Source organism: Mchenga conophoros, linkage group LG19, assembly GCF_057382185.1.
Source record: "Mchenga conophoros isolate Kocher_MC1m ecotype Shallow Benthic linkage group LG19, M_conophoros_male_GT1.1, whole genome shotgun sequence".
Classification (NCBI taxonomy): domain Eukaryota; kingdom Metazoa; phylum Chordata; class Actinopteri; order Cichliformes; family Cichlidae; genus Mchenga; species Mchenga conophoros.
This window is the reverse complement of record NC_140544.1, coordinates 18,435,584-18,448,257: the sequence shown is the minus strand read 5'-3', so window position 1 is coordinate 18,448,257 and position 12,674 is coordinate 18,435,584. Positions and strand designations below refer to the sequence as shown.

At 40.5% G+C, this 12,674-nt stretch overlaps 1 protein-coding gene across 1 annotated transcript; it reads right to left on the bottom strand.

The window, feature by feature from the left end:
• Positions 1 to 842: 842 nt before the first annotated feature.
• On the bottom strand, positions 843 to 12,460 carry fbln5 (fibulin 5). Its single transcript, XM_085257806.1, has 11 exons — positions 11,995 to 12,460; positions 11,737 to 11,791; positions 11,470 to 11,518; positions 10,996 to 11,274; positions 5,712 to 5,834; positions 4,987 to 5,103; positions 4,768 to 4,884; positions 4,254 to 4,376; positions 3,908 to 4,034; positions 3,591 to 3,786; positions 843 to 1,583 (listed from the first exon to the last, which is right to left on the bottom strand). The coding sequence occupies exons 1-11, from the start codon at positions 12,036 to 12,038 to the stop codon at positions 1,422 to 1,424; spliced, it is 1,392 nt and encodes a 463-aa protein (XP_085113932.1). The 5' UTR covers positions 12,039 to 12,460; the 3' UTR covers positions 843 to 1,421.
• Between the last annotated feature and the right edge of the window lie 214 nt (positions 12,461 to 12,674).

The window sequence follows — 12,674 nt, the reverse complement described above, 5'->3', positions numbered from 1 at the left end:
CAGCGCTTTCTATTATTACCTTTTTGTTTTTCACTTATCGCTGTGTGCTCACTGTCATTTGTTTCTTTTCATCCTCGGTCGATATGTTTGCATTGTGTGCATCATCCCAGCAGGAACTTGGCCATCTCCCGGGATCGGCGCTTACTGACAGATTTACGGCTCCTTGCTGAGATAACAATGACGCAAATAAGAAATTGAAAGAAAACACGTCATAACTTTCTCAAGCTACTGTTTTCCTTCTAAGTCGCCTATACTTGACATATTACCCACCGATTAATTAATGTAGACTGAATTCGCTGATTGCAAAACATTTGCTGATATGTAAATATATACATTTTTTTCTTTATATACCTAAAAACCGTCATGTGTGCCCAAATCACGCAAATTTTCTCAGTCACCCCTCAAATCTATTAACAGTTTAGACCCTGAAAAAATTTACAAGAGGTGTTAAAAATGTGGTTCCCCATATTCAAATCAAGTGTTGCTATAACATCCATATTAAGTAACCCTCACATGGTATAGCACCCAATGGTTTATTATATGCCCTTTTCACAAATTCTGATACCCAAATAAGTGCTGCTATCAACCCATACTTATCCCAAACTGACACTTTTGTATATATGTGTAAATGCAGTAATTCAAAATGTATCACAGTCCCACATTATAATCCATAAATTAGCTGTTGTTTCAGGAGTTTTTGCTAAAGTGACCCCTAAAATGCATTGATATAATCCCACATTTTGTTATAGTGCCAAAAAAAATCCCCATCCCAAATTCCCCAGAGTATCCACAAAACCAGGTGATGCATTAGTCTGGGAGCCGCCTCATGCCAGGGACAGCTGTTTGTGTGGTGAAGAAGTTTATTGGTCAAAAAGAAACTGTGATCAATAATTCAATTAATGACTTGTTGTTACATCATTTTAAATACTGCCTCTGTAAAATGCACATTTACACTTCTGCTTCGGATAACTGGCTCTCCTCTTGTCAGCTAAGATCAGATGCCACTTGAGAGGAAATGACAACATAAAACTCACAGCTTATGTGAAGGGATGAAGGTTCACAGACAAATGGACGAGCTCGTGTGTATATACACCGATTCTCCGTGATGTTGCTGTTGTCAGGTCGTCCTCTGAAATTGTACACCATAAATATCCCTGCATGTCTGTGTGTGCGTGGGTTTGTGTGTTGAAAGTCAATATCGTAGTCGTAAAAGCTCAGTGTCTATTAAACAAGGGTGGAGATTCCAGCACGGGAAAGTCTTCCCGTCAGCTGTTCTCAGCGGAGTCCTGTTGTGTCTCTACCGAAGGTGACATAATGAGGGGGGAAGGGGGGCAACAAGCAAACTATTACATCAGCTGCAGGTGAAAACAGCTGCTTCATGCTTGACTTTCTTTTGTGGCAATGAAGTTCATTTGGGACCCTCAAAACGGATGCTCTGATACAAATATTGTCAGACGGATGATGGAGCTGCCTCTGAAGTTGATGACATTGTTGACCGTGACCATCTCCAGGTCCAGCACCACCTTCTTCGGCCCCTTGATTGGCCGCGATAAGACGAGCGTGGCGCTCACATTACTGGTTTGCTTTAAGAGAAAGAGGACAGAGACAAAAGGGGAATGTGAGGAATGAATTACAGGAAACACTACTGCACACAGCGGAAGAAACACGTGGCTCAGTGCCTGGTTATACAACTTCCAGTAAATAAAACAAGAGCACACTTGTTTAGAAAGCCAACTTAGCAGTTTCTGATCAAACTCAGCTTCTCAGATACATTACACCATCTGCTGGGTGCACTCTGCATTGTCAGGTTCTTACAACTCATTAAACCTGTGGTACACACATATATATATTTATAATTTATTCAAAATAAACGGTATTCCGTAGCCAATCTTATCTAAACACCTGATATTTCTTTGAAGTGTATCTAGAATTTGATCATAATCACAGCTACAAAAAAAAAAAGATCTAACCCTAACTTTAGCCCAGGATCAAAACTACCATCTTTTTCTTTCCGTCTCTGAGCACAAACTCGAGTCCTTATTTTAAAACGTCAAATCAGTCCTGTGCAAACTGTAAATAAAAACAGAATGCAATGATTCGAGAATCTCATAAACCCACATTTTACTCATAAAACTACATAGAAACCATGTCAAATGCTTAAACTGAGAAAATGTATCACTTATGAGCTCATTTTAAATTTGATGACACCAACACATCTCAGAAAAGGACAGTGCTATGTTTACCACTGTGTAGCAGCCCCCCTTCTTTTATCAACAGTCTGTAAACATCTGGGAACCGAGAAGACCAGCTGTTGGACTTTTGAGAGGAATGTTGTCCCATTCTTGTCTCATGGAGGATGTTGGACTGCTCAGAAGTCCTCGTATTTTTGGTTTCACGATACTCTAGTGTTTTCAGCCAGTAAGTCACATGTACTTTTTTACAGATTGGTCAACCTCTGTCCATTTACTTCTGGGTATAAAAAGAACATCAGCTGACTTGTTCCTAATTAACCTCATTAGTCGCGAATTGTTCCTCGAGCTGTTTCTTTTTAGCACCACTTCCTTTTACAGCCTTTTGTTACCCCCATTCCAACTTTTTGAGACATGTTACTGCCACCACAGTCAAAATGAACTCTTTTTTTTTTTTTTCGAAATAGCAAAAGGTCTAAATTTAAAATGTCATGTTTTCAATGTTCTATTATGACTAAAATATGGGCTTATTGGATTTTCAGATCATTGCATTCTGTTTTAATTTACATTTTACGCAATGTCCCAATTTTGGGAGAGAATATGGTTTGTATTAGAATGAAGATCAAAAACTTTGTGTAATTATTTGTTGTATTTTTGGTTACATGTCACTCCGTGCTGTGGGTGAACAAATCCCGATCATCTCACTGTGTAATGATACGAGGAAGTGCTGATACTATTCACTTAGATAAGTGCCAATACTAGATGGAAATAATAAAGCATTACAAGGAAAGGTGCTCCAGGTGGTCTTACTTAAATCTCAGATCAAACGCCTATTTTGTTACATTATATCATATTACTGAATCAATAAGATGGATTACATTAAATGTATCTTTTAGACAAAAGTTTTTGTAATGCACTTACATAATTCTTTCAGTTGTTTTCAGTATTTCATTATGAATAAATTTGTATTCATTCATCTTTTTAGATAAATGTCAAGCATTGCATTACTTAACCTTTAAGATAAATGCAATACAATAAAAAGGAGATTTTCTTGCGTCGCATGGTATCTTCTTTGCAGTGATTCTAATATGTTTTTCTCACTATTAAGCTGGTGAATTATCATCATCTAGGACAAGTCCAAGACTGATTTTGAAAACATCTTTGGTAACTAAACAGTCACAGCTGTGGAGTTTCTGGACTGCATTCTTTAACAACCAAACACTACTGTCATTTCCTTTCCTGCCTAGTTCTGCAGTTTCCTTGAATTTCCCCATCTATAGAGTTTGAGTTTCTGTAGGAGTGGGGGCCCACTTTCATTTATTGTGTTACTTTGCATTAATATAGTGCACTAAAGTCTTCCATCTGCCATATCTTCTGTTGATGGGTCTCTGAAAAACGTACCCTCATGTAAAACTCTCGCCCATCGTTGCCCGACTTTATCTGGAAGATGTAGAAGGCGCCGGGATAGCGCGTGGTGGCCTGCATCTGGAAGATATCTGCAGGCACACTGCGCCCCGACGACATGTCCATGTGTCGGTACAAAATGGTGAAGGGCTTATCCCTGCAGGCAGGGTTCTCAGCTGAACACATACACTGACTGCCAAGGAGGAGACACGGTCACTTTAAGCTTTAGAGGATATTTTAAACAAATAAGCAGTGAAACAGTTTAGAATTTGGTGTTAAAAGGCGTCTAGAGAAAGCGAAGAAGTAAGACTCACTTGTCACTAACTTCGATGTAAGGAAGGTTGCACTGTAAAGGATTCAGGCATGTATAGCTTCCCTGGAAATTGAAACACACTTGTGCTGTTGTACAGGTGTTGTTACCAGTGTCACATTCATTGACATCTTTAAGAATCAAACACACAACAATCAAAGTCAGTTTAAACATAATCATCACGAGAGAAGAAGAAGAAGCTTCAACAATGTTGATATTAAAGAAAAATAGATGCATGTGTCCTGAGTCAAGAGAAGTATTTAACTGATAACAATAATAACTTTATCACATAAACTAATGCATTCAGTTAGGAAATGATGTATCTGTGTGAGAGTTCCTCATCTTCTTACCCTCACAGCTCCTGCCGTCCTCATATATATAATATCCAGGTGGACAGATGCAGGAGTAAGAACCGGGGATGTTGACACATCTGTACTGACACAGAAACTCAGAGAAACTGCACTCATCCAAGTCTGCACGAAGCAAGAAACAGAATTAACACCTATCAGAAAAGGACATCAGCACCAACAGTGTTCAGTGTTCAAGCTCAACCAAGCCCGCCTCAATATGTCTGAGTGAAGTCTGCATGTTTTGCACGGTGTCAGTCATGCAGCTTGCTCTTTCTAAACTGTGTCGACCTAGCCTGTGATAAACTGGAACTAGTCTCATACAGCACACCTGCTCTCTGTGATCCTGCTGCCAAAGCAAACATTTTTATTCTGTTCAATTCACCTCTGTCATACGACTTTTTGCTCCTTTTTACAAAAATGCATCTCAGTTTCTGGTTCTTTACCGACTCAATTATTCACACTGCTTCAAAGATAGATTAATATTGATATATCAAAAGAATAAAATCTTCCTCACCGATGCAAGTAGTACCATCAGATGCCAGCTCAAATCCTTCGTCACAGTTGCACATGTAGGACCCGTAGGTATTCAAGCAGCCATGACTACAAGGTTCATCTGCACACTCATCCACATCTGGAACAACAGAAGCTGGAAGCTGACAACACTGGTACACGATATACAGGTGTTTCTTTTCCTGTTGTAAAGCCGTGGCCCGGTGCTTGTGAATGTGTTTACCTTGACAGGTCCGGCTGTCTGGATTGAGGATGAAGCCAGGATTACAGGAACAAGAATATGAGCCGGGCACGTTGGCACACAGCTGCTGGCAGTAACCATAGCGACATTCATCAATATCTGGTACCAAAAAAGAAAAAAAAAGAAGAAAATTTAAGTAGAAGGTAGTCACTGACCATAATACATATTGTGCTGTAGGCAAGTTTACTGTAAGTAAATATACGATTAGTGTTTTGATTTGAACAGACTCTGCTGAGCTGCATTGCACCACAAAGCATCAGGAGGGCGCTGTTCTTCTTTTCTAAATGAGGACAAGTACATGCAGGGACTTTTCTGCATTATCCGACAGTGATCATAAAAATTGACATGACCTCTGATCTATGCTTTTTACAGTGTTAGTACTAAGATATAATAGATTGCTGGTTTTGCATGTCCAAGACTACATTTGCATTTATTAGTGCTTGAAGAAGAAAATCAAAGCTTTTCCATCACTTGGTAATTCCAGAAAATATTGAATTAAAATGCTCAGTGCTTGTTTTCCTAGCTTCCCTTCATTTGATAATTTGCACAAAGTAATGGCAAAATTGAGCGATGGCTGAACAATAATAAACTGACTCTGAGTTCACTTTGTAGAGTATTTGCAGTGATGCAATGTGAATCCCATTGGGTAAAGTGTATTGTTAATATATGCTAATGTTTAAAGAAGTTTCAGGGAAAAACTGGCTCACCCTGACACTGTCCACCAAGGAGCCAGTAACCTTCAGTGCAGGAGCATGTGTAGCCACCTGCTGTGTTGATACAGACCTGGGTGGGGTTACAGTGGTGAGAGTTTGTCTCGCATTCATCAATGTCTGCAATTAAAAAAAAGAAAAAAAAAAGAGGAGAAAAAATTAACAAAATTCAACAAAATTAAAAAGGACGCTCAAAGAGGCAGAAGCGACATAAAACAAAAAAAAGTTCAGCACATTAACACAAAAAACATGTTTTTCTGTTACATTTGGCAGCCAGCCCTTCAAATCTACACAAAAGTAACACCCAGAGAGACACTTTCAAAGTTTATTGAGAGTTAGGAGAAGAGTATCACGTATCATCTAAAGTATTTCATAAAGTGAGGCATGGATATTTTTAAAATGACATCAAAGTAAACAGATGAGATAAAAGCACACTGATAATACTGATTTCCATGTGGGAGTTATGCTTTTTGCACTTCTCGGACGTCAGTAGATTTGATTCCAAACATTTAGGTTTAGCCTTCACCTCACCTTTTATTGACTAACTCCAATGCAGGATTTGATGCTCATGTGCCTTGCTCGAAAGCACATCAGCTAGGGAACTTTTTCCTGCTGGCTTGAAGATTGCACCAGCAATCTTCTGTTTGAAAATCAGTTTATCCAACACTCAGAGTTTCATCGCCCTGTGCTTAAAAAAAACCCAAACTCTTAACCAAACAGTTATCATTTCAGCGCTTATGATCGTTTCTACACAGATTTGCAGATTTCTCAGATTACAATCTGAATTCCATCAACGCCCCTGGAGCAGCTCACAGACTAAATCATAATGCCCTTATGAGGATACGACAAATCGCAAATTCCAACTTCTGTTTATGGTTCTCAGACAATGAAGTCACCGATCTCTAGAAAACCGGTGGGGGGAAGTGGGTGGGAGCCTGGTTTTTTGTTTGAACAGGCAGCTATGATAAGTGATAACGTCTGTCTGTGGGACCGTTGCCCTTTATGCCAGCTGGGACCACTGGCCCTTCACGAGGGTGGAGGAGACCCGGTGCATTAGGCCACCGGCCAAAAGCTACACAGCCACGGCACCTGCTTACAGTTTCCAGTGAAAATCTCCCTGAATGCCCCTCATCTGCACCCCATGTGTAGACCTTACTGCAGATCTCCAACATATACACACACAAGCCGCAGGAGCGTTTCAGTTCACCTCCTTATATAGGCTGTTTTATGAGCTGCCCACAAGTTTTTGGAGTTGCTGACAGCCCTGATCAGCTTCAGAGAAGACATGACAGGGTCAGATGTAGATGCAAAAAAAAAACCAAACTCCTGTGCAGAAAGATCTTGACCACATATGGCTGCACAAACTGATTCAAAATAACAGTAAGTGACACAAAACCAGCTTGCTTTTCTTTATCAAGATTCCAATGAAAATATTATAAAGGATAAGAGTTTATAGCTTCACTACCAGAAAAATGCTCTGTTAAAAGATGAGCTGTTGTGCATTTTTGAGTTGACCCACTGGTTTCGAAAGTGCATAAGGCTGGATACTTTTCTCCAGGCACAACGGAGCATGTAAATCCCTGGACTCCAGTAAAAACCTGAAAATCCCTAAAACTGAGTTATGAGCTGTAATGAATATTACAGTCTCTAGTGGGATGAAAAGCACAGCATCTGAACGTTAATGGTTTCTTTTCTTTTTTTACTTGGTAGAGAATAAAAAGTGTGCTTAAGCAGTGACAGTTTTGTACAGATTTTCAGCAGGTGTCATTTTTATAATGTTAATTTGATCTATCCTCATCTATCCTAATTATTGTGTGTTTGTCTAGAAAGTAAACTGTAAGCACTTTTATTATGGTCCATTTATTAGAGATAGTGTGGTTAAATAGAGTGAAAGCTCAACCGTATTCAACACCTTCAGGATGAAGCTTATCATTTCTATTGTTCCCCCAGACTGGTTCCATTTGAAACACTGACATACCATTAACTCAGAAACAAAACCACAATTGTTGCAGGTTCAGACGGGAAGTCGCAGTCTGTGTATTTTCTGCCCTACAGCAGCATCAATCAGCAACTAATTACATCACTGCACACACAGTGTGCCAGCCTTCAGGGGTGTGCTGAGTCGCTGCCTCCACAGAGGCATGCCTGTTCTCTTGCCCTGGCCTGGGCACAAATTTGGCAGCATATGACCTCATTTTTGGCACTCACATAGTGTAGTTTACCCAAACAATGTTGCGAGCTGATTCCCTCACAGACCTTCTCCCCTACAAAGAGGGGAAAAAAGTCCATATTTGTCCATGAGCGAACTTCTAGAGCTCTCTTTGGAGGGGGGAAACTGTACCACATATGTACATTTTCCTCCTCCCAGCACAGTCATGGCTAATTTATCCAAAATGACAGGAAAACACCCCAAATGGACCTTAAGGAACCCATTTTTTAACAGCTTGTCCCTGCTAGACCTGCCAAGGAAAGTTTGTGAAGTGTTTATCTAACAGCTGGGAACTCTTGAAGTTGTGAAATTGAAACAGCTCAATTAAAAAAGATGACATTTATTCGCTTTGAAACGTTAAATGGGCCTCTGGGTCGGTGGGGTGACAGCAGACAGGCTGCGGCACAAAACACTAAAAAACATCTGTCCCTGTGATGCGATGGATTCATGTATTTCTCTGGATTTTAACCACACTGAATTCCTATTCTTTATCTTTTCCCACTGATGTTACCTCGTTCATAGCTTGACTCTAATATCTGATAAACAGCAGCAGGTGGCAGATGTCAAGACTGTATTCTGCAAAACATTCAAATTTTTCAGCCACTGCTGAAATCCAGTTAAGAGCCTCAAGACCAGAAACAGCTGCAGCCGCGGATAGACACCTTCCACCCTTATATCTCCTGCAAGCAGTGAGACAGTATAAAAATGAGCTTTGGCAGAGATGGGTTGCAAAGCAACTTGCAGATGTGCAGTAACTTCACGCCCTATGATGAAATTTGCCAGGTGATTTCTGATCAGCTAATCCACAGGGATCCTGGTTGAAATTTGACTTCATAACTTGCCTGAAGTAACTTTAAAGATGCATTAGAGTGGCAGCAAAGGGAAAAGCTGCGATTGTGTTAAGAAAAATACTCCAGAAAATCAAATATGACATTCTTATGTCAGTTAGGGGGTTAGAATCCTCTTAAAGGGTAAGGTAATTAACAAGAGAGGTTACAAGATGACCACACATTTTAATGGAAATTTATGAATAATTACGTCTTCAGTCCCCAAATAGAGTTGTTGAATTTCAGTGTTTTTCTTTGTTTGTTTGTGCGTTTGTTTTTAATAGAAAGGCTGGGATCTAAACCCTGCTTGTGGTTACATTCCCTCACTGTGATGAATGGGTGCAAATGTTGACCCACCGTGAACAATCAAACAAGCGCTTTGTCAGACTGATGTAAGCAAACGACTGAAAACAATAAGCAACTTTGAACTTTCGGGGACTTCTGATGAACACGAACAAAAGACTTGGCTCGAACAATGTTTACTTCATTTTTGAAATTGGCTTGAACGGAAGAATTGTGAAGTTTTCAGCAGAATTTTTTATGAGTCAGTCTCGTATGACTGAACCGAAGCTACGGGAGTTCTCCTGAGCCCAGAGTTAATACTTTCTGCATGCGCAAATATGCAAGCATCCAAGTGACATCAATTTCTAATGGATGCTAATTTTGTCATCAGAGGTTTTACATGATGATTTGCGCAGACAACCACATACCCTATGATTATCAGGATTTAACCCATTAGCAATTACCAGATCATTTCTAAATAGAGTAGTGACTGCACTGGCTTCCTCCAAATGGACAAAAAAGGTTGTATAATAAGAAAAACTGTAAGTATAATCCTGGCTTCAAGCAGGTGACCAGCCCCGTATAGAACAACTGGGGAATGAAATCAGACTGAAAAACCTGCAGTACAATGTTGAGTTACAATACTTTGCAAAAGTCTTGAGCTGGCTCTCACTCCCTTATATTTTGCTTCCAACGGGCCAGACTTTCTTGCCTTTTTTTAAGGGTTCTTGAGCAACAGTTCTCCATCTTTCAGAAGGTCATTGTCTGCTTTTTCACATGAACACTTTCAGAGGAATGTTTTTTGTGTTTGTTTGTTAGGCAACATGGACCTGTGTAATTATGTAAACAATTATTCAAACATAAAAAAGGCACCTAACTCAAGGGATAAACCAGTGTTTTGTCTACAGATCATAGACAACTGAGCAGGCACTTTGTTAACAGCAGCCTGTCTCACAAAAACACATAATTTGTTCAAACTTCTTTAGTTGAATTCTAGAAATTCCAAAGATAAGGCAGTTTGACAGACATAAAGAAGCACTTTTGCACTATTAACTACTAGCAGCTATTAGTTGAAAACTTGTCACACCTCAGCATGGTGTGCAGTCTTTCCTTTAAAGAAGGGAAGCAGGGAGAAAAGATGGAGGCATGTCAAATTACATAGGAACTGGACTGAAAATCAATGGGAACAGGTCTTATGGAGTGATGAATCCAATTCCCCCCCTAAAACTGACAACAATTTGAGGGAAAAATTTGAGGGAGTTGGGGAGAAAGGTACAACAGTAACCTGTGAGCCATCTGTAAAACACGGTGGAGGCTCTGTCATGGTTCGGGGCTTTGTTTCAACCAGTGGTGTTGGAGATCTCATCAAAGTTGATGGAATTATGAAAACTGAAAAGCACCATCAGAATTAAATCCAACATGAAATACCATCTGGAAAGCTTCTGGTTGACAATAAATTCATTTTTCAGCATGACAATGATCCCAAACACACTGCCAATGCAGGAAAGGCATATCTGGACAGACGAACACACAATACTATCAGTCATAAATTGGCCTCCCTAGAGTCCAGACCTCAAAGTTACTGAAGCAGTGTGGGATCATCTGGACTGAGAACAGAACAAAAGGCAGCCAACATCCAAAGAAGAGCTTTGAATGTCCTTCAAGAAGCCTGGAGACTATTCCTGAAGAGTACTTACAGAAATAACAAGAAATCTGGCCTAAGAGACTTCACACTGTGTAAAGAATAAAGGTTTTCATTTTAAATATTGACTTTCAAGCTTATTCAAATTGTACAAACTGTATTTGTGCCTTTATTTCTGTTTTAATAAATTATTGCAATTATTTTTCATTTGCTTCTCAAAATATAAAGAAATCAGGGGTAGCTCAAAAACACATTACTATATTCTACTTGTGGTAGTAAATATCTTAGACCAGTGAGAACAAACTGCAGAATCCTACTAACCGTTACAGGTGCCATCCTCTGCAAGAGTATATCCCAGGATACATTGCGCAGTGCTGATCACTCTTGGGTAGCTGGGCTCCACAGATCTTGGGGGAGATGGGAGGAAAGAGTTTGGAAATCCAGCTGAAGGGTCCGGGTAAACCGGCTCAGGCACTATGGGATCCGGTCTGTAAGGCTGGTTGTACAAGTTCCTTGGGATGCATAGGTAACCTCCGTTCTGGTTCACACAGCGCATGTCTCCTCGGCAAGCATCTGGCATGGTACGGCACTCATCCACATCTGGAATACAGAGCCGTGCACTGATAAGGACATTCTTGCATCCGGAGCATGTGTGAATCTGTGCTACAACCCATCCCGGTGCTTTGGGATTTGATTTTCTTGCGCACACTGTGTTTGAATTCCAGACACGTCTCTTTGTTCTATAAATGTAACTTTTCGATGCAAAAAAAAAAAAACAGAAGTGATGCCACTCACCTATACACTGTCTTGTTCTGGGTTCATATGCGAAACCTTCTGTGCAGGTCTGAAGAGAAGTGATCAAAATGCGGTTTGAGCATGTTTTTTAACGCATTCATTTGCTGAGATGTCAAACTAGTATGAGAAGAATATATGTTATAATGCATAAATATATTAGCTTGCATCAAAGACGCATTTGCATCTTTATTTGGCTTTGGTAAGTTTCAGAGCAACTTTTTAGTTAAGTGATCACAGCCTTAGACTAAATGGATGAAGGTGTCTTACCTGTCCGCGCCCAGGCTGGACACAAAGCAGAATAAATACCAGAGCTGTCAGCATCCTGCAAAGAGGAAATTTTACGTTTTTAGGCCCTTCTCGGAAGGAGTTCGCAGAAGAAAACAGGAACTTGATACAGGCATTTGTCACATATTCATTCAAACATGCAACGTAAGTTTAAAAAAAAAAAAAAGAAAAGAAAAAAGAAAAAAAAAAGTCCGTTACGCAAAAGATGCCTGCGGAGAAAATAAAGTGGAGACTACTGACCTTGAAGGAGAGCAAAACCTGAAGCCACGTCCCTCTAAATGCATGGTTTACGACTCCAACTGAGTTCTCTCAAAGGAAAGATTTGAAACGACCCGTAAATTTGAATCCCCTCGCCACTACTCAGCAGGACTCTCACCACCACCCCCAACTATGCGCCTTTACGCGAAAGCCGACACCAGGTTTTCATTAACCGCTGCCTGGTCGAGCTGAAGCTCCAGTACATTGACCAAGTGTTGGAAGAATGCTTTTTCAAAATGGACTGTTCTGCTTCTTCCCCGCTCTGTCGGCGCTACAGATTATTTAGCAATGCAAATTAACGGGCCCCCTCCGAGCACTTTCCCAACAGCTGGATTCAATCAGGAGAGCCAGCCCCCTCCAGTCAGAGCGCACGGAGACGGCGGCCCCACAGCGGCGCGCTCACTCCGACAAGCGGCTTCTCCTGGGCGGTTAGGAGGCAGAAAAGCATAAAGCTTACACACACAGTGTCTGTTTTCCAAAGATATAAACAGCCCACCCCCTCACCCCCTTCCCCGGGTTGAATGACACTGCACATCTGGCGCAGGAAACGTACGCTGTCCGCGCTGTAGTAGCCACATGTGGTTCAGATGCCTAAAATCTGGCGTTAAAATAAATTTAAAAAACAAAGCAAAAAACGGTAAAAATGACAAGATGCACACAAA

Bases quoted from the DNA above. Each gene is read 5' to 3' on its own strand.
- fbln5 (XM_085257806.1), bottom strand. From the start codon at position 12,038: ATGCATTTAGAGGGACGTGGCTTCAGGTTTTGCTCTCCTTCAAG. The intron at 3,787-3,907 runs GTGAGTCTTACT...CCTCCTTGGCAG, and splicing joins TACATCGAAGTTAGTGACAA to TCAGTGTATGTGTTCAGCTG. The intron at 1,584-3,590 runs GTACGTTTTTCA...TTTCTCTTAAAG, and splicing joins GGCGAGAGTTTTACATGAGG to CAAACCAGTAATGTGAGCGC.